The sequence below is a fragment of the Equus asinus genome, chromosome 23 (assembly GCF_041296235.1).
Source record: "Equus asinus isolate D_3611 breed Donkey chromosome 23, EquAss-T2T_v2, whole genome shotgun sequence".
Taxonomy (NCBI): Eukaryota; Metazoa; Chordata; class Mammalia; order Perissodactyla; family Equidae; genus Equus; species Equus asinus.
Window position 1 is genome coordinate 57,748,168 of NC_091812.1, and position 22,159 is coordinate 57,770,326.

At 44.9% G+C, this 22,159-nt stretch overlaps 1 protein-coding gene across 1 annotated transcript in view; it reads left to right on the plus strand.

Moving 5' to 3' along the window:
* Positions 1-21,241, plus strand: part of TEK (TEK receptor tyrosine kinase) — a 106,517-nt gene extending 85,276 nt beyond the window's left edge. The window contains exons 14-23 of the mRNA XM_014853381.3: positions 1,080-1,234; positions 2,745-2,955; positions 5,305-5,415; positions 7,969-8,159; positions 8,712-8,825; positions 12,947-13,017; positions 14,050-14,090; positions 15,023-15,119; positions 16,464-16,563; positions 17,380-21,241. Coding sequence (XP_014708867.1) covers positions 1,080-1,234; positions 2,745-2,955; positions 5,305-5,415; positions 7,969-8,159; positions 8,712-8,825; positions 12,947-13,017; positions 14,050-14,090; positions 15,023-15,119; positions 16,464-16,563; positions 17,380-17,454 — 1,166 coding nt within the window. The 3' untranslated portion in view covers positions 17,455-21,241. The remainder of the gene's footprint in view (positions 1-1,079; positions 1,235-2,744; positions 2,956-5,304; positions 5,416-7,968; positions 8,160-8,711; positions 8,826-12,946; positions 13,018-14,049; positions 14,091-15,022; positions 15,120-16,463; positions 16,564-17,379) is intronic.
* Positions 21,242-22,159: the final 918 nt, after the last annotated feature.

Consider the following 22,159-nt stretch of genomic DNA (forward strand, 5'->3'; position numbering starts at 1 on the left):
CGAGTTTTGCAAATTTATAATTTGGACTAGGGTCTATTTTTACAGAAAATTTTGTAGCACTAAAAACTTCTGAGTTCTCTTGAGGGTTATCTGAGGCTTAAGAAATAAAATCACACAAGCTCTGTTTTCAGGGCTGACCCTTTGGAACACTTTTGAAGGGTCGAAGGGATGATGAGTCCGCCAACTACAGAACATCGTAGTTTTCAGATCACATCCTTAATAAATGCATCATTTTTATAGTTACTTGTGTTTGGGTAAAATGTATACAGGCCCTAAATCCAAGCTATACATAAAATACAAACAGAAAAATTTAAAAACAAAACAGGACAAAACAAAAAACCCTCACCATTCCTTTCTAGATGTCTCCTTATGCACACATGTGTGGAGACAGAAGGAAAGATAGAAAGTCACAAAAGAATCCTTGTAAGAAGATGAGATTATGCTCTACATCCTGTTTTTCATAACAATATATCTAATTTCATTTTATTTGCAAAGAAGTAGAAGGATTAGACCATAGTCTTTAATAGTTGATTTTGACCTAAGCCCTAAACTTAATGGTTTTTCTCTTCCGTCATTTTTTCCTTCCTTCTTCCCTTCCTTCTCCCATTGGTATCCTCAGATTTTCTCCATCAGCTCTTTAAAACAAGAAAAAATCTGAAACAAATATCTTACGGACTCCAAGCTCTTAGCATCCTAGAACTTCAACACTTTTCTAGGTGGGGAAATTGTGCAGGGAGATTTAGTCACTTTCCCAAAGTCCCATATCTCATAAGTCAGTCACTCTCACTGTTACTAGACAAGGTGCATCTGCTTGGGCCTCTACTTGGAAGTAAAAGTTGAACTAATCATTAGCACATTGCCATTTAAAAAGCATTCTTGCACTTTTTTTTTAAATCTTGTAACAACCCCTGAGTCAGACTCACCTGCACTGAGTTTCAGAAAATAATTGAGCATCCCCAGGTCACCTAGCAATTAGGTGGCAGAGCTAGAGCTGCCGCTACACCGCAACTTCTCCCAAGATGGTCTTGGCCTCTCTTTCTACCTAAACTAACCCGCTTCTCCTGTGTTCCCCTGCACAGCACCAGCAGACCTCGGAGGCGGGAAGATGCTGCTTATAGCCATCCTTGGCTCGGCGGGAATGACTTGCCTGACGGTGCTGTTGGCCTTTCTCATCATGTTGCAACTGAAGAGGGCAAACGTCCAAAGGAGAATGGCCCAAGCCTTCCAAAACGGGGTATGTCTCATCATCCTACTAGCTCATGAGGGCGAGTCCACATACATGCAGAACCTCCACTGCAGGATGTGGACCAGGAAATTTACTTGTAAAGCAAGTAGTTCCCTTAGGCAAGTCTCATCTTCCCTTTGGCTTCCATTGTGAAATGGGAGATAAGAAGCATGACTATATAATTTCTTGTCCAAACTGAAACAATTTTGAGAGTGAAAAGGTTTCTTTAATTATGCAGGAAACTAGACCTAACACAGGCCTGTTGTCCCACCCAAATGAGACGTATGATCATCCTAGTGATGTCACCAGATAGTAATCTTGCCATATAAAGAAGTGAACATTTTTGGTGGGGAAGGACATTGAGGGTAAGCAGACCTCAGTGTGATGTGTAATGATGTGCTGTGCTGGACAAGTTTCCGGTTCCCATTTCCTACATCTAATATCTCCCTCAAGCCTGTCATACCTCATATATTTATAAGAACCATATATACCTGGTGTATCTCCCATTCCTGTGAACCTTCGGTCTGCAGTCACGGCTCATGGCACTTGGCAGTGCCTCATTCTTTCATCTGGGAATTTGACCAGTAGCAAAGGTCCACAAAATCACACTTGACCAAAAGGCACCCCTTTGGCGTCCTTTTGGTATATGACAGCCTGAACGTTTCTCTAGTTTGTGGTTTCAGGCTCTGTACAATTAATTTGCACCTGACTTTATCGGTTCTGTATATAAAACATTGAGTACAATGACATGGTCCACTGATGTATACCTTGCTGTACACAAGTCCCCAAGACCCCCCTCAGTTTAGGACAAGGGGAGATTTGTTATCTGACTTCACGCCACAGCTGGATCACCTTGGGCTGTCACTGGAGAGGAAGGACCACGAGGGGGTTAGGAGTGCTGGAGCTCATCCTCACACCCGGGCTTTGTCATAATTCCATCAGCAGTCACTTCAACTTGGGAGAAAAGGAGACACTGTGAGGGCTTTGCTCTAAGCGTCAGTCATTCTGGACCAGAGGCTGCTCCAGAGTGGGCTTGAGAGAGTCTAAGCTTTAGGACAAGCCAGAGAGAGTGAGTGAGAGCCAAGAATAGACCAAGGTGATGCCAGGAAAGCTCTCACTGAGGCACGTCCTATGACTCCAGAGATAGGATCCTCAAGTTCTTTCTGAAACCAGGACTGAACATCTGCTCATTCCACAGCATAGTAGAAACTCAAGTGTGACTAACTTGGGTATGTGCCGTGCCATGGCACACGTGCTGGTATTCTGCCTTCCCTTGCCCTCTGCAGACATTGCTAATTGATTGTGGCATGCTTTCCACTGAGGCCTGAAACTGTGCCCATGTAGCTGTATGGACAGCCAGCTCATCAGAGGGGGCCTGTTAGATGACACCTATTTCCATCTTCATTCTAGAATTAGATATTTCTTTTTTTACCTAGTGTGGATACAAACCAGGAGGTATTATGCGCCTTCAAATTATGAAAAACACTGACATACAACAATGAAAAAATTATTTTTCCAGAGGGAAGAACCAGCTGTGCAGTTCAACTCAGGAACTCTGGCCCTGAACAGGAAGGCCAAAAACAACCCAGATCCTACAATTTATCCAGTGCTTGACTGGAATGACATCAAATTTCAAGACGTGATTGGGGAGGGCAATTTTGGCCAGGTTCTGAAAGCGCGCATTAAGAAGGATGGGTTGCGGATGGACGCTGCCATCAAGAGGATGAAAGGTCAGTGCTCGGCCACATCGAGTCAGCATTTCACTAGGGTGGGGAGAAAATCTGACTTCCTGTTGAATCTTTCCTCTAAGGTCTTATACTCTTTAAACAAAAAATTGGCATGCTGTGGGATGTAGCTGTTCTGTGCAACTGGAGGTGATGTTTCCTTTGAGGTCAGGCTGGGAGCGGTCAGGATGTAAACATGAAGGCACCAGCTATTTAAACACCACTGTCTTGATTCCTGGGGACATGAGGATGCAGATTCTCTGGCGCACGCCGCTGACTTTTGGGGGGCATTGTTCTCTTAATGCAGTGGTTCTCAAAATGGAATATGCATGAATCGCCTGGAAGGCTTGTTGCCCCCCGTGCCCCCCTCAACAGTTTCTGATTCAGTAAGTCTGGGGGAGGGCCAGAGAATCTGCATTTCTAATTAGTTCCCAGGTGCTGCTGCTGCTGAGGGTTCGGAGACCTTACTTTGCAAACCACTGCCTCCGTGGATTGTCTGCATCAAAATTCCTGGAGACCTTGTTGGAAATGCTTCTGCTCAGCTGCTTCTCCCTGTTCTGTTAGATTCAGATCTCATAGTGGGGGCGCCCAGGGGAATCTGTGTTCTTAACAAGCTTTCTCAGTGATTCTTCTGTACACCGTACACTGTTTCAAGTTTGAAAACCATTGATCTAAGGTCCCAGGAACGAAACCTTTTCCAGTGTGTTCATTTCAAGACTGCTGGGTGCCCACCCATTTAACAATCCTGGGTGATAAACGTCTTCTGAGAAAGCAGAATGACTATGACTAGTCCCTGGCGGTACTAGCCGTCTCCTCTTCTGTGTGAAACAGCACTTCATGCACGGCTTGATGGTGAAGCGGCACTGTCGCTTTGACAGCATCCCGACTTGGAAAGTGGTGTGTCAGAGCTGGGAAAGCTGTGAACTGCTATTGTCGGGCAGCTCACAATGAGGGCTCCCTGAGGTTGCTGATGGGGTTTCCTTCTTTTTGACTGCAATATCAAGCCAAAGATGAGAATGAATGCTGTGTCTTATGAAATCATCGCTGCTTTCTGCATTGTTAGAAAACACATCAGAAAACCAACAAAACAAAATATTATCTATGCTTAGAGATAGTAATATGTTTAAAACACACACACGCATGCACATACCCCCCCTTGTTTGCCAGCACGAAATCCCTTTTCTGTTTTGCTACTTTAGTCACAGGGAGTTTTGGGGAGCAGTAAGGAGAGCGAGAGGAGAGAGGGTATAACATCTTGTAAAATCAGTTTTTTGGGGAGCTGACCTGAGCTGATTGTCTGTCTCATGCCCCTGTAAAGAGGTAAAATAGCTTCAAAGGGCGCCAGGGTAGGCAATGTCTGCAGGGACAGAAACACATCCCAAGGAGGGCAGTTACCAAAGTGCGGGGACAGCCTCATCATAAAGAACTTCATCTTTAAAATGCTCCCAAGGCATTGACCCTCAGGCTCCTGTCGTCTGAACAGGGTTCTCCAGTTGGAGCTGCTCACTAATCAGTCTAGCGGGTCCCCACGTGAAACGTTCCCACAACGTCCGAGCCTTTCAGGCATGCGCACGGCCGCCAGCACCCCGGTCCCATCCACCCCGCACCCAGTGTTATTTCTCTGCACAGTGTCATCGACTCAAGGCCGATCAGTCAGTCTGTGCATCACAGAGCCTTCTCTCCAGGCTGGCCGGTGCCTGGTCGTTCTCCCTCTGATCCGAGCGCTGGTGGAGAGATGGGATGACGGGAAGAGAAAGAGAGACAGCTCAGTTTCTCGCTACCAAGCAAGTTCTATAAAAACGTCATCGGGATTTGAGTTTTTTAGCAGGGCTGATTTGTGAAAAAGCAGGTTAAAATTATAAATAAAGTGAGATGGATGCATTATTGGTGATGTTTTACCGAAGTTTTGATTCTCTTCGTCAGCGTAGTTACCTCTGGATGGTAGCTTTAGCTGGTAGAGCTGGAGTCTCAAAGTGGAGGCAGCTCCGTCTCCACCAAGTCGTTCCCCTGGGCATTTGAGAGCTTAAACAGGAAAACTTCAGAGCAGTGGTTCTCGACGACAGGTGATTTTGTCCTGTGGGCGACATTTGGCAATGTCTGCACACGTTTTTATTGGGCTACTGGCGTCAGTGGGTACAGGCTGGAGATGCACAGCACAGCTGCTAACAACAAAGGATCAGTCCAAGGCGTCCACAGTGCCACGCACTCTGCGTTAGAGTAATCTCTTTGACTCTATACAGTTTTCCAGACCTGACGGTGACTGAGTGCACCTGAAGGTCCTGGGGAGCAGGAGGGGTCACTTGTTTCTGAAGAGGAGTAATGGAGAGGGGTCACAACTCTTGCCTTTCTTCCCAGAATACGCCTCCAAAGACGACCACAGGGACTTCGCGGGGGAACTGGAGGTTCTTTGTAAACTTGGACACCACCCCAACATCATCAATCTCTTAGGAGCGTGTGAACATCGTGGTAAGATGCCCTTTTCCTGCCAGAATATTTTTTTTTTTTGGAAACAAGCACCTTCCATATTGAAATCAGGAAAGAGAATAATCTTAAGAATGATACCTATTTTTTTAAGTCGCAGTTTCAATCTCAACGTCTAGTTCCATTTATAGATTGGGCCGCGGTTTGGTGTCTTTCTGGAGGTAGGTCCCAATGCTGGATCGTTTGCCCTGTGATATGGTTCAGCTGTTACTGCCCAGAGGCATCCACGGCTCCTGCATGCCCCCATCCTTGCTGAGTCAGAGGCTTTCTCAGCCGCCACTAGAAGGTGGACAGGGGGAGCCCTCAGCGCCAGAGACAGTGAAGTGCATTGGTTCTTCTTAATTGCCTGTCTTCTTAATTTTCCTACAGACCCAAGAAACTGATACTCTGAATGTTAAATCCATGAATGCCAACAATCTACTGTACTATGAAAGCACTGGTGATGCTTAGGGTAAAATAATAATAACACTAATAAGCTTATATCTGACAGAGTGTTGCTTTTTTCCAAAATGATTTCCTGTACGATTACTTTGGAGCTTTAAAATGATCACATACTCTTAGGGGCCGGCCCGGTGGCTCAGCGGTTAAGTTCGCACGTTCTGCTTTGGTGGCCTGGGGTTTGCCAGTTCGGGTCCCGGGTGTGGACATGGCACCACTTGGCACGCCATGCTGTGGTAGGTGTCCCATGTATAAAGTAGAGGAAGATGGGCACAGGTGTTAGCTCAGGGCCAGTCTTCCTCAGCAAAAAGAGGAGGACTGGCAGATGTTAGCTCAGGGCTAGTCTTCCTCAAAAAAAACCGATGACATACTCTTAAAGTTCAACTTATGTTATTAATTCAAATATTTATTGAGTACCTCTATAGGTTTACCTCTGCCTGCTACCTGGATTTATAATTCTGAATCTATGCTTCAACTTGATTTCTCATGGAAAAGTTTGCTCCCACAAAAAAGCTCCACACAGTAATTATTTACAAACTTGACAGCCTCTTGTTGACTTTGCGGCACAAACACCAACAATAGAAAAGAGACTACTTCCTTTTCCTCAATTTATTAAACTAAAAATACTGGTACTTCAAACAATATATCATTTTGAGATCCAATAAGGGTGTAATTCTGAAAGCCAGATCATGTCCCGTAGGTTAAATAACAAAGTAATGACATTTATTTTTGAGCTGTTTCCTGAAAACAGTAATCAGCATGGGACAGCAGGAGACGAAAGTCAAAAAAAATCACCACCACCAACAGAAAAATATGTATCTTTTAAAATTTTGCTCTGTCAGCACATTAGCACATAATTGGTTGGCTGGCTCTTAAAATTTATAATTCAGAGACTGGCCCGGTGGCATGGTGGTTAGGTCCGCACACTCTGCTTTGGCAGCCTGGGGTGCGCAGGTTCAGATCCCGGGGTCAGACCTACACACCACTCATCCAGCCATGCCGTGATGGCATCCCATATACAAAATAGAGGAAAATTGGCACAGATGTTAGGTCAGGGACAATCTTCCTCACCAAAAAAAAAAAAGAAAAAGAAAAAAATTATAATTCAGTAAAGAAGTGAGAAAGCACATTCATACCAGAATTGAGGTTCATCTTTCCTGACAGTAAAACAGGGTTCAAGAAGACTTTTCTTTGGCCAGAATTTCAATTTCTTAGAATATCTTTGAAGTCCAAATTCATTCAACATTTTAAATTTAAAAAAATGGTATACCAAAACAAATTTATCTGTAAAAGACAGTAAAACCACTCTACTTCTCACCGGCTCTGAAGATCCATGTTTTTATCAAAGATTACTTTTAATTAAAAAAGAAGAAGAAGAAAATAATTTGGATTAAAAATAAGGCAGTGGACTACAATTTCTTACAGGAACTATTGTTTTTTTTTTTTTCCTAAAAGTTTGAGTTTTCTGGTTTCTGTAAGCAACATGCCATCTCTGACACTAGACTCTGCTGACCAGTGACCTCATCGGCAATATGGTGACACAGCATGGGTTTTAGGGCAGAGTAGAAGGCACAGGAGAGAGAGAGTTGTCTGTTGTGGGTCCTTGGGCTATGGATGTGTAATCCTTTTTTTTTTTTAAACAAACACAAAATAACCTCAAGAAAAGCTGGAGACAGACTGGAATAGAATGCCTGGCTCACGTTAGGTTCTCAGTCAATATTGAATAAAAAACAAAAGACCACATGGACTAGCTGTCCTAAATCTTCTGGCAGCAAATGCTGTGCTCTCGTTCTCCTATTGTTATCCAGTAGGTGAAAGCATTCCGGAAGCCCCCCATGTCTGTCCACACTTGGTAGGAGAGGGGAGGGGATGGGGAAGGAGGAGAACCCCAAGTTCTAGCATGGCCCCCTTTAAGTGTTGCAGGAGGACGTCCCTGATCTGCCTCCTGTCCCCAGCATGATGGAGGTTGGCACCACTACACACGTTACTTTCAGATAAAATGGAGTTTTATAAGCAGTTCCCAAGGACCACAGCACGTCTCAGAAACGTCAGAGCTGTTCAGGGCTACTGACGCGCTGGTGTCTCTCCCTCTCCCCACAGGCTACCTGTACCTGGCCATCGAGTACGCGCCCCACGGAAACCTTCTGGACTTCCTGCGCAAGAGCCGAGTGCTGGAGACCGACCCAGCGTTCGCCATTGCCAACAGCACCGCCTCCACGCTGTCCTCCCAGCAGCTCCTGCATTTCGCCGCAGACGTGGCCCGCGGTATGGACTACTTGAGCCAAAAACAGGTTTGTTCTGAAGACCTTGCTTTGGATATCTTTCCACTCAAGTTCTCTCTAGAGTGGGGGTTTAGAGGTTTGTACATTTTTTTCAGTCAACCTCTCTTAATTCCTTCTTACCACCTCCCTAATTTTAATCTCTTTGTGCATATCTCATCTATTTTTATAGAGATTAACGCCCAATACTGACAATACATTTATCTAGTGAATCGCATTGTATGTATGGGGTGAGGGGCCCTAACAGATCTGACCTTCGTGTGGCTCCAGATAAGGCCCCATAGCAGAGGCCTTACCTTATAACCGGAAGCTTTAATGATCTGGGTTTTTTCCCCGAAATGCTCCTCCCAGGATGCAGTGGGTCACTGGCAGAACCCACTAACTGAGGATTTTGGAAAAGAACTTGGAGGGCACTGGATTCTGGTGACTTTTCAGAATGTCTTTTCCTACTATCCTCTCTTCTCTAGTTCCCGAAGTTCTTGCCCCTGTGGCTTTGTGCTAACAAAATGAAGTGAAAAAGCAAATGTGTGGCTGAAAATACATGATGTTTTTCAAAAATTTCAGTTTATCCACAGAGATCTGGCTGCCAGGAACATTTTAGTTGGTGAAAACTATGTAGCTAAAATAGCAGATTTCGGATTGTCCCGAGGTCAAGAAGTCTACGTGAAGAAGACGATGGTGAGTTCAGAATGTGATGTTGACAACATCCTTTCTAGGCCCACGTTCCTCTCCTGTGTGGCTTCTCTTAGAACCCCACTGCTCTATTGAGGCATCTGACCGGTATCCTAGTGGATATTGTCCTGGCCCAGCAAACATCCTTTCTAAGTTTTGACTCCTCAAATGACTGGAGGGTCCATATTTACCTAGGAAGAAGGTTCTGTCACACGGGGCCAAGTAACAGGACATGCGCCCTGTGGTGCAGGAGCTTGGTTCCGTACCCTGTCCAGACTCCTCGGTGTCTCACTCACAAACCTCTGGGCAGCTCCCACAGTCCCCCCTTTATGCACAGCAAACATAGCAGGGGAAAAAAGACATTTAACATCCTTTCCATAAAATCAAGGAAATAAATGAATGAGGTTTCCACGTGACCAGGAGGCCCTATACAGAAACTCATCACTTCTAAAGGCCCAGGTAAGATTTCCCTCTTTGCCAAAAGTTCTCGAGGCCTTCTTCAAGCCCAGATTGAATCCACTTTCACCTGATGATATCTGCTGTTCCAAACAGTAATATTTATCTTCAAGTACAAGATCCCGGGAGAACCCAAACACAGTGTTAGGAGAAGAGAGGAGATGGACTCGTTCTGCTTTTGTTGCCCTCACTGGGATCATAAAGCCCTGGAAATGCCGCATCCCTGGACATTGGTGCTGTGCCTACAACATGCCACCACCACCCCCTGCTTTCCCTGTGGGATGAGCAGGTGCAGGGCCTGGGGCTGACAAACCCTTAGTCTTTGCGAGTGTTTGGTGGGTCCACTTGAGGCGCGTGGCTCTCCCTTTCCAGGTCTGGGCTCAGCTTTCCTGGGGCGACTCCAGTTTTCCTATGATACAGAGGGTCCTTTTACTCTTGTGGGTACAGAATTGCCTCCTCAAGGCTCCGGTTTTTGTTTTTATCCTCAAATTCAGGTTTCCTTTCTTTTCAACATCCTTATTTCAACATACTTAGTTGCCGACAAGATAACACAAACAATCTTCGAGAATGTTTTGAAAAGGAAATGACCCATAGTTCACTACCTTGACACATTTTTTTTCTCCAGTTTTTACTTATTGCCTTTCACAAGCGCACGCATTTTTACATAGTTAAGATCACAGTGAACATAACCATTTTAGATCTTTCCACTCCTTTTTGTGATAAAGGTGGGGTGGGGCCCCTCTGGCTCTTAGGGACCACCACACAGCCTGGCCCTGACACTTATCAACATCTACACTCTCAGAAGCCAGGGGTGCCGCCCTCAGGGCTGCTTTCCAGGCAATACTTTTTTCCCTTTCTCTGGGGAGGGGCTGGGCTCGTCTTAAAGAAGCAGGACCCGCCACTCACCCAGGTACTCTGCTCTCCCAGCTGCTCCTGGGTCCCCTGGAAGCCTCCTGTCTCCTCCACAGAATCCTTTCCCTGCTGCACTGCGACATTTGGGGGAAGTGGTGCCCTGGATGAGGGAACGAATGGAGGAAAACAGTTTACCCCACGACCTGCGCTTTTTATTTGAATGCTCTCCTCAAATCACCAAGGCGAACCCCAAGCTGGTCTGCTTGGCATTTAGTAAAGGGCAGGGATTTCTGTAGACTTGGGGCGCTCAGGAGGAATTCTTAGAGGGGCAGAGCACTGGTCAGGGCTTCACTGCATCTCCTAATTGCAGGCTAAAGTGTTCTGTGGCAGCTTGGGGTCTGGGGAGGAAAGGGACAGGCTGAGGAAGGAAGAAAGGAGAAGGCTTGGAGAGGAGCGAGCTTCGGCAAGATGGGCGCAGTGTGGCGAGACACCACCAGGAGGCAGAGTGGCCCCCTCCTCCGGCCTGCGGTTTAGGTCCGCGACTTTCACTGTGCCGCAGAATCCTCTGGGAGCTTTCAAAAAATAGTGATGCAGAGCCTACTGCTTAGACATTATGATTCAGTTGTTCTGAGCTGGGGTCCCTGCATCAAGTTTGTTTGTGTGTTTTTAAAGTCCCTCAGGTGATTCTAATACTGGAAGTGTTGCCAACTAATGTACTCAGTGATTTGGGGTTTTAGTATCATTGATTTATATATCATCCCCTCATAATCATTTTATTTATTACTACAGTGTTTCATGCTTGTGCTAGGTTTTGGGGTAACATGAGTAAGACAAAGTCTCCACCTTCAAAGTGCTCACAGACAAACACACAATGAGCAGTTGTAACAGTTGATAAGTGCTGAGGGCAAGGAAGGCACCGGTACCATGAGAACACAGAGGGAGCACCCTGAACCGGGCCTGTGGGCAGTCCTGGAGGGCTTCCTGGAGGAGGCTAACTCCTGCGCTTTAAAGTGGATATTAAATAGACATTGGAGAAGTGAGAATGAATTCGATAACCTAGAGGATGCAATATATATAAAAATATAACAGCCTAGAGACGAAGGAAAGTATGAAACATTGGGGATTAAGTAATTCAATCTGGCTGGAGTGTAATGTAGAAAAAAGCAAGAGTTACAATTCAAGGTCAGAGGTGGAAGCAGAGATAAGGTCTTCTTGAAGAGCCATGAATTCCAGCTAAGGATTTTGGACTCAGCTGAGGATTTGGGATCTTGGGACAATAGGGCCATTAAGGAATTTTAATGGAAGGAACCATGTGGTGGGATTTGCCATTTAGAGAGATCCTTCTGATTGTGGTGTGAGAGCAGATCATTAGGGTGAAACCAGGGGCAAGAGACCAGGTGAGAGACAGCGGCCTGAACCCCAGTGAGAGTAGTAGGAACAGACAGAATTGGACAAATCCAGAAGTCAAAGAAGAAAAAAATGACAACATGCACATGGAAGTTGGTACTCAGGAGACATGAGGTCCAAAGCCAGCAGGCAAATGAAAGCAAAGACAACGCAGAAAATGTAGACAATTCTTTCCATTCCTCAGCTGCGAATTAATGAGCAGAGAGAGCTAGACTGACAGGCCGGAGGCGGGGTGGGGTGGACACGGAGAGAAGGGAGGTGAGGCTGCGAGGAGAACACTGAAGGTGGAGATGGGAGAAAGGAGACTTTCATAACTGAACCGGAAAGTTCAGAACTACCACTTGGGATTTGTGGTCAGAAAGAGCTTCAAAATAGCGCCTCTTCACAAAGAATTGGGGGCGAACTGCACATTCAGGAACAATCTTTGGGGTCCACAGCAGTGGAGTCCCAGGGATGGGTGGTCTGGGAGAATGCCCACTCCGGTTCCAGGGGGGCTGTGAAAGATCCCCTGAATACTCCTGATTCTCTGCCCCACCACTGGCTAATGTGGGCTGAAATGCCACTGGTGGACTGGGACAAACCCCCGGGAGGCAGTGTCCACATCTCCGTAGGGTTCCTACGATTCTTGGGGGGGTCGACAGGAAGAGAACCCCAGATCATAGCAAATTGGAAGAAACTGGGAAAATAAAACTCCGAAGTCAAACTTCCCAGTGTCCAGTCCACATCTCCTTTTTCCCAGGCTGGACTCAATAAGCCAAGAAGCATGGACAACCTGGAGGGAGTGAGGGCCAGGCATGCGAGGGTCAGTGAGCGTCTCACGTCTGATCTCCAAAGCCAGGGGAGACTGCATTGCCTAGAACTTATTCCTCTTCTCCATACATATGTTCACTCTTCCCTTCGGCCCCTTCCTCCCCCTCCATGAGGGTGCCCACACAGCCTATAGAGCCGAGCTCAGCTTCCCCTCTGGACAATCTTCCCCATCCCCTCCGGGCACAGTCGGTCTCCCCACATGGCCTCAGCCTCTCCCACGGGCTTCTAGGCCTGTCTCCCCTTTCAGACCTCTGAGTGCCTCTGAGAGCCACAAAGTGAACAAACTAATCAATGAATGACTACCAAATGCACACCCATATTCACACACACACGTAATTATCAGTTTTCTTTATATAAGACTGTTGTAGGGACCCCCTGAGGTAAGTAGGGCTTATGCTATTCGCATGTCTTTGAGTGTGAAAACACAATTGTGGGTGGGACCCACACAAACCAATTCCTGAGCCTGCCACAGCTTGTCTGCGGGATTCCACACTGGGCTCCCTGCGGACTTAAGCGAGCCACGGCTCCTGGTGAGCTGCAAGCCACGTGAAGGGTCCCTGTCCTGCCTAAGTGGTCTCTCGCTTTGTTGTCCCCATCCCCAGGGAAGGCTGCCAGTGCGCTGGATGGCGATCGAGTCGCTAAATTACAGCGTCTACACAACCAACAGTGACGTGTAAGTAAGCCTCTTATTACTGAGGGTTTTTTTTTTCCCAGAAAAATATACATTTGACAGAAGTCTTAAAGAGAAGCAAGAATATCATGGTCCTCTGCAGAAGAAAGCTAATCCATAAGCCCAAGGAGGAAATTCATAGGCTCCGTGAGCCCAGAGTGGACAGATTTCCAGGTGTAGCATCAGTGGCGGCAAGCTTTGGCTTTCCTTCCGCATGTCAAGGAGAAGGGCTGAATTCTTCATCCTCAGAGGAGCGAGGGGCGCACCTGCCTTCCCGTGGCTCCACCTCCCAGACTGACCTGGGTACACAGGGCCCAGATCAGGAGGGAGTCAGAAAAGCTGCTGAGGGTCGGAGGCGGCAGCGACAGAAGGAAGGCCACACAGGGAGACCTCTCTGCTTGCCACCTGCAGTGACAAGTCTCAGGCTGGCCAGGGAAGGAAGGGTTGGGACTGAAACTTAGGCCATCTTGCCCACACCACCTATTTTCAGGGGGAAAAACTGAGTCCAGGGGGTTGAGGTGACTTGTCCAGGGGGTTTTGCTTATGCCTGGGGGGGCGGCGGGCAGGGCTGGCACTTACTGTGTCCTCACTGTGTACGAGGTGCCTTTAATATGTTATCTCACGTCATCTCTGTGTAACTCTGAGGCAGAAATTGCTGTCCCCACATTCAGAAGAACATACTAAGAGGCCTCAAGACATTCGGTAACTCGTCCCAGGTCGCACGAGTATTAGGTGGCAGAGATGGGATTGAACTCAGATCTCTCCAGCTTAGAATCTCGCCTGCTTTCCACAGAGCACCTCGCATGCTCTGCCTCCCGTGAGTGGGGGCTCTCGCAGAGCTGACATGGGTCCCCTGTTACCATCCTTCCATTGGCCCAGGAGGAGATAACACACGCAGTGTGCAAGGCCCTATCCTAGCGAGCAGATAGTAACATTTCCTTTTCTGACAAGGAGTCAGCTATGTGGCTTTGGGGGAGAACACTGACGGGTCCCCCTGTTTGCTTATGATTGGTTTCCCTGTTGTCCCGTCTGCAGATGGTCCTACGGAGTGTTACTCTGGGAGATCGTCAGCTTAGGTGAGTGTCCGTGTTTATCTACCAGGCGAGACTCGGCATCGCCTGTGCTCCCCTCTGTGTAATGCCACGGGTACCATGTGTTTGTGGGGCCACCAGCTGTGACTTGGAAACGGAACCATCTGGGCTTCCATGTATAAATATCTTTATTCCCATGTTTCTTCTTCTATAAGCCCTGTATCTAATGTCATATTTAACACTAATAACCTGGTGGCCGTGAACTTTGTTGTAGGTTAATTGTCTCTGCTGTGCAGAGTTGGCACTGAGCTAGCACAAGTTTACTTTTCCCACTTGAAGATGGTACATTATGCAGCCATGAAAAGTCTCATTGTTGAAGGCCATTTAATAGTATGTGAAAATATACGAACCAGAAAACAGAAACATTTCCTATACACTATGATCCCAGTTTATGAATATTACACATTAAAAAACTGGAAGGACTACACAGAAAGGTAATAAAAGCTACTGTGGGTTTTTTTTTCTTCATGCTTTTTTTTTTTTTTTTTTGTATTTTCCAAGTTTTCTACAATAACATGGGTTGCTTTTATAATTAAAACTGGGCAGGAACTCTTACAGATAAAATAGGAATTGCATAACATAACCATAGACTTCTCATTAGGAAAAAGATAGATTTCATTGGTCCAGTAGATGTGCTGTGTGGACAAACTTAGGGAGGAGGACCAGCACTTTGGGTAAGAAACCTGTGGTGGACGGTGGATCCTTCCACAGACGGAAGGGCCACACTGTGGTGCAGGCTGTGGCCTGAGTCCAGCTTTGATGGGCAGTGGGCTTGCTCAGAGAGGAAAGACCACTGGGGGCTCGCCTGCCCTTGGCACACCCTGTCTTTCTCCCTGTCCTTGACTTTAGAGCCCCTGGGCGAGACACACTGCCTTCCACCTGGGGGGCTTAGGGCAGCACCATTTCCTGTCTTCCAGGGGGCACCCCCTACTGCGGGATGACGTGTGCAGAACTCTACGAGAAGCTGCCCCAGGGCTACAGACTGGAGAAGCCCCTCAACTGTGATGACGAGGTGTAAGTCAGGCCTCGCCCTGGGGCTGTCTTATCTTAATTTTTTCCTCCTGTGCGTTTCTTGGTCAGACTGACTCTAATGAAGGAGTTATCTGATACGGACACATATACCCATACTTGTATGTGAGCTCGCACGCACACACACACACACACACACAATGCCAAATAGCCAGGAAAAAAAGCTGGAAAAAAAATAGCCAGAGGAAAGTTCTTTAAACCAAGTCTGTCATGCAATGGGCAGTGAATAACAGCTTTGCAGGCATAGAAATCCAGGAGGAATTTAAGGGGATGATTCTCGGGAAGGGTGAAATCAGGAAGTGCAACAAATGCAGAGAAGATCTGAACTAAGCTGATGAAATTATTCATGAAGAAGTAAATGTATGAAACCGCAAGACTAACCTTGAGGATGGAGGGGTTACATTAAGGAAGATGGACTTTTCTTCATCAATCCCGCCTCTGCGAGGATTATTTTCCACGAGTAAGAATTGTTCCAAGGAGAAGAAGGATTCACTTCAGTGATACTGCCATTCCCAGAGCTGGCTGAGGGAGAAGCTGCCTAACTGGCACGATTTGGAGAATGGAAGAGTCTACACTGAGCAAATAACATATTGCCCGGACTGAGCCACTTCCGAGAGTGAGAGAGGATGCTATTAATTACGTAACTGGTGCAGGACACTCAAAGCTAGAGCATCCTGGGTCCCACGCCCAGACATTCTGATTCTGTAGGTCTAGTGTAGGTCCCAGGGATCCCGGTTTTAACAATGCAAGTAGTTCCAGCCACATTTGGGAAAGTACTGCCTTAGACCAGTGCTCCCCAAACTATGTTCACGGAACATGCAAGATATACACACGATACAAGGGAAAAGGAGTTCTGTGGTCAATCACGTTTGAGAAGCTTCATGTGAAATCTGGTTAAAAAGGTTTTTTGTTTGTTTTTAATGGCAGGATTTCTCAACATTTCACTATGCTGCTCCCTAAGAAGGAGATGCAATAGGTGGCATTTTGCAAATTTATTTGAGCATGGACTCATTTTTTTTTTTTAATGAAACGCGAACATTTTGAGAGACGTAGTATCAAATGCTGCCCTAGAAACATACCTCAGTTCCTGCCAGACCATCAGAATAGCTCAGACCAAGATCCTGCAGGAGTCGTACCCAGGGTAGGCACCAGATCCGCCAGGAGAAGAATGTGGGCTTGGATATGGAGGTGGGAGGCCTCACAGAAATTCCTAGATCTTCGTTTTGTCTTCTGCTGGCCAGGCGCAGTGACCATATGTTGCATCCCCACCCGCCACCCCACCCCACCCTGAATCACAGGTGTTATCTCTTTAACTCTTTGTTTTCAAAGGTATGATCTGATGAGGCAGTGCTGGCGGGAGAAGCCTTACGAGAGGCCTTCATTTGCCCAGATATTGGTGTCCTTAAATAGGATGTTAGAAGAGCGAAAGGTGAGTGTAGATTTCAAAGTGGGGGGCTCTTTCTGTGGAATTCCTCTTGTGCCCAGTGTGGTTAATAAAAAGTTGATAAAATTCAACAAGTTCTTCTGGGCGTAGTGTTAGGTATTACAGGGAGATGAAAGATGCGGCCTCCAACTTTGAGGAAGTTACAGTTTTGGAGGAGGTAAGATTGCTATACAAGATATAGTCATACATGGTAGAACAATATATGGAATTAGCCTATTGGAGCCAGAAGGAATCTTATCAGTCATATAGCCTGACCCTTTATGGATGAAGAAACAGAGATGGAAAGTGACTGGCCCAAGGACACACAGCCAGTAGACAACAGGTTACTATGGGGAGGGTCAGGAATTCTATAAAAATTGCTAGAAGGAAGTTGGCTCTACCTATCTGGGGTTAAAAGACAAATATGGGCTATGGAAATAGATTTCAGAAGTCATCAAAACCCAAGTGGTAATTAAAACAGAGATGTGGACGAGATCACACAGAGAGATATGAAGACGAGAGGTGGACAGGGAAAGGAGCCTTAGAGAATGGGACCATTTCAGGAGACACCATGGGAGACAATGAGAAAGAGAAGTTCAGAGACTGAGGAAAGCGAGAGAACGAAATCTTACTTGCAGAAGTCAGGGGATGCATTTTAGGAAGAAAGTCGTCAGATACAATAGAGGGCTTGAGGACAGAAAAACGTCCCGAATTATCTAGTGTTTGAAGTGTAGCAAGCTAAGGAAACAAGGTTTTACCGTGACTGCCCTGAGGGGGGCAGCACTAAGGCAGCCTGTGTCTGAACCACTCTTGCTGTCCTAGACCTACGTGAACACCACGCTGTATGAGAAGTTCACCTACGCAGGAATCGACTGCTCTGCTGAGGAAGCAGCCTAGGCAGACCATCTTCATCGCGATATTCCGCTCCCCTTCACTGGCATGACAGACCCTGGATACCTTGATGCCAAGAAAGCAAGCAAGCAAGCCCTTGCCAAGAGAGGTGACATAGTATATAGAAGTGTATATATATTGCTGTGTGTCTGGACTTCCACCACAAAAACCCCCGTGCGTGAACCTATAGTACACTCTAACTCCAATAGGACTGTATATACTGTTTTGAGTAAGAATGTGCTGAAATCAGAATGCCTGTTTGTGGTTTCATATGCAATAATATATTTTTCTAAAAGTGTGGACTTTACAGGAAGGTGTGAGAGTACAATTACTGTAATGCATGACTCCTTATTGTCCTAGATATTTTTGATATTTACCTTTATATTGAGTGCTATAAAATGGGTTGCTGTGTAGCACTAAAATATTGTGAATAAACCTAACACTGACCCTGATAGGACAGATGAGAAAGGTGGGGGAAATGTATGCGTTCTAACAGGACACAGGTTAACGCTGAAGAAACTGAAAAACCCGAGCGAGGTAAAAGAGATTCTTCTACCTATAAATGTTCTCCCTCACCTGCTGAAGCCATCCCGCTTGCATTTGGTTCTTTGACAACTTTGTCATGTGGTTCCAGAGCCCACAAGTCAACGCAGAATGACTAACATTTAAAAATAGACTGACATCTCAGTCCTTAGAAGCCCAAGAGCCTTTGGAGAAGTATAAATAAGTTTAATAGATAAATTAATGGGATTTAGTTTTAATTTCTCTGGTAACAATGATTTGTGTATTTTAAGAAATTAGTAAGCCTGGAATTACATTTGGGAGACATGTGACATTTATCAAATTAACATTCTTACATGTATTGCACATTGTAAAAAGTTTTAGTTTTGATTGAGTGTGAGCTTCCCATTTATACTGTAGGCACATGTTGCACTGAAATCATATAGTGAGTGAATAAATGTCTTGCCTACCCACTTTCCGTCCAGGAATCTCACAGGTATTGCCAAATGTCTTTAACACACTCTATGGAAAAACACCTTAAATTATCATCCTCTAACTTGTCAGTAATACACAGGTAGAGCAGCTGGTGGGTATACGCCACCAGACATGGTAATCAAGCTCACAAGGCTGGAAACATCTTCCAGAAGTGTTCTCCTGTCTAGTCCATTTTCTTGCACCAGGGCGGCACAGCTCGGTGGTGTGCCAATGTGAACTGAGGGCTTAGAATTGGGATCCCTTTTAACTGTGTTACAATGTTAAATAGTTCAACATACCGCATAAAGTTTCATATCCCTGCCATATAACCAAACTGATGTGCTCAGAAACAATGACCATGAAACTGAATTTATCCCGTGCGTTCTTTATTCACAACCGCATATTCAAGCAGAGACAGAGCGGAAGCAGGGCTGCTGGCGGACCATTTATGTAACCGACTAAGTGGAAACTCAATGAAGAGCCATTGAAAATAGGTCCAAATATATATATGAGTTACTTTTGCTTGTTACTCAGATGTTGTGACGATACTCCTGACAACTCCTATTTGCACATAGATGGAACTGAACGAGAGCAAGGATGATCTAAAGATGTAGATAATGTTTCCAAATTTTGGCTATGGCTTTGGAATGCGTGGTAAGTTTTTTCTATAATAGTTTGGCCTTCTTGAGTATACCTTATTTAAAATCACATCATTATGAATTGTTCTCACATCAAATACGTAACAAGAGAGATGACTAAGAAGTACTTGGGGTAGGAAGAAAAAGGTATTCAGTGATCATTAAGATTTATTTGTAAATTCACAATTCAAGGGAGCCAACGTGCGGTATGTTTATTGAGAGCATACTGTCACAATCAACTGTCAGAAGGCAACTAATTCACTCCTGGCACAAAGGCCACACGATTGATTCCTCTGTGACTTATCTATTCCACTGGGAAAGAGTTCTGTAGCGTGTCAGCAGCATTAAGTTGAAAAGTCATGGACTTTCACTCAAAGGCAAGACTCAAATTGAATCAAGCCATGTAGTTTCCACATTACCAAGGAGCAATTAAGATAGAAAGAACCAACCCCTGAAAGGATTAGTCAATTCAACTACTGGGAATACAGATTAGAATTTAGTGTGTTTAGAAGATCCATAGGACACTGCCTTTAAAAAAAATATCAGTGGGGGCTGGGCCCATGGTGTAGTGGTTAAGTTCAGTGCTCTCTGCTTCGGCAGCCTGGATTCGCGGGTTCGGATCCCAAGAGTGGACCTACCCCACTCATCAGCCATGCTATGGCAGTGACCACATACAAAATAGAGGAAGACTGGTACAGATGTTAGCTGAAGGTTAATCCTCCTCAAGAAAAAAAAGAGGAAGATTGGGGCTGGCCCTGTGAAGTAGTGGTTAAGTTTGCACGCTCTGCTTCAGCAGCCTGGGGTTTGCAGGTTCAGATCCCAGGTGCAGACCTATGCACCACTTATCAAGTCAGGCTGTGGCAGGCATCCTACATATAAAAAATAGAGGAAGACAGGCACAGATGTTAGCTCAGGGCTAATCTTCCTCAGCAAAAAAAAAAAAAAAAAAAGGTGAGTTGTTGATATAAATTAAAATCAAGTAACAGTACATCAGTTAGAATAAACACACATTACACAATAGCCAAATGACCAAAACCTTTATGTTAACAGAGTGCATTGAACATTTTACATTTACTTCCATATATTTTGTGAAGAAAACTTCTATTTATATATAGGAGATCTAAAGAAAACTGTTACAATTTTGTTAGGTAAAAATGTTTTTAACTCCAAGCAGTATGATGGTTTTAGGGATTCAGAGAAAGAAATAGAAGTAACCTGAGAAATGACCTTTGTGAAGGTCATGGACCCATTACTTCAACTTTAACCATCTTGCACTGTTATTCACACACTCCCCACGAAGATGAGTGGAAAAGTCCACCGAACTTATTCCTCCCCCCACCCCCAGTCACAACTTCAGAAGTTGATGTGGAAATTTAACCTTTAAAATGTAATAAAATAAACCTCAACAGTGTTTTTTCTCTTCCTCTTCTCTTTGAAAGTGTCAAGAAACCTCAGACCTTTATAGACCAAACTCCACGGCCAGCACCGGAGGCCAGAGGAGTCCCTGAGGCCACAGTGCAGAGGTTTAAGATATTCTTGGGCAAAGTGATTACTTCTTCCCTTTCAGGTCTTCCTTGACCTTCCGGAGGACCAGTTCCATGCAGGCGGTTGCATTTTCACTGGAATCGTGACCTCCAAATAGTCCAGAATATAAAACAATGCATTAGACACACGAAGACTGTATCTGGGATGTTACCCTGGGATGTTCTCAAGACGAGGCCTTGAGTTTATGTTGATAACACAATTGACACTGGCTACTTACCAAAATATGATTATTGAACACCTATAACAACCGCTAATGGCTGCTTTATAAATGTTTACATAAATCTAGATTAACAAACATGTCCCATTTTCTGTGTAGCCTGTCCTCAGTCCCATTGTCACTATCTTGCTGTGAGTGGATAGCACATCAGTATCTTTTCCACGGATCTCTTTTCCAGGGACATATAACAACAAACTTCCAGGTATCACTAAAGGACACAGACAGGCAAGAAGCCAGAAAGAGGGGATGCCAGAAAAAGTACTCCTCTCTAAGCAAATAAATGACCTTAGGTACAAAATTACATGGTTTTAAAAAGTAGATGAAATTTACCCAAAATATAAAGCCTACAGTTCTGGTGAGAATAATAAATAATGTCTGAGATTAAGTGAATAAAGTCATATGGTCAACACTTCTAAAATGGTATCCTATTTTTCTTTATTTGTGTTATTCTGAAGAAACGATGGTATGATATAATTTTTGGAAGATTTTGTTTTATATAGTCTATTTTTTTGTTAGGTGAAATATTTTTGCGGCCATAATTCAAGATTATTTTCAATAGAACACATTACAAATTTCATAATAGAATTTTGCGGGAATTCTTTGAGATATGGATATTTTTTAACGAAGCAGATAATGTAAATTATAGACCCTCTGCAAGATGGTATTAGTGTCTAATAGACACAGAATGAAAGAATAAAGACCATGGGGTAAAATCTGAATTGTGTGCAATTAATGACATGATACAGGACCATCCCATATCGTAAGTATCTTTAGAAACATATAGCATTATAATTTTAACATGCTCAAAATTAACTTTCTCTTCTGTCTTGTGCAGAACAGGGGCCCCTATGGCTATGCACAAATGTATGGAGTAACGAACCTCCACTCCAAACCAGACGCTGGTAACTTGTGCACATGGCAATGCTACTAACAGGGTAGTTGCTGGCTGTACTTGATTCACTTGTTTAATGTTGGGTATTTTTCATCAGAAAAACCAAAAAGAAACAAAAGGTTCTGAGAATGAGATATGTTAATGCGGTATAAAGCAAGTGCATGCATAATAAATCTATTAAATTTGAGCTATGCGTCTCCTAACACAACACACACACACACACTCTCTTCACTCTGCATGAGATAACCTTGACCCAATCAATTTTAGAATCTCATTTGGTTTAAGGAAAAGCACCTATGAAAAGTGGTAGTCAGCAAAATTTGGAATGGAGTTAGATCTCCCGCCAACAAAAGTGTTACACATGAATCCAAAGGCTAGGCAACCTGCTGAACGATTGTCTGGGCACCATTCTCAGTGTCAGAGCTGTTTTGATGCCTGTGGAAC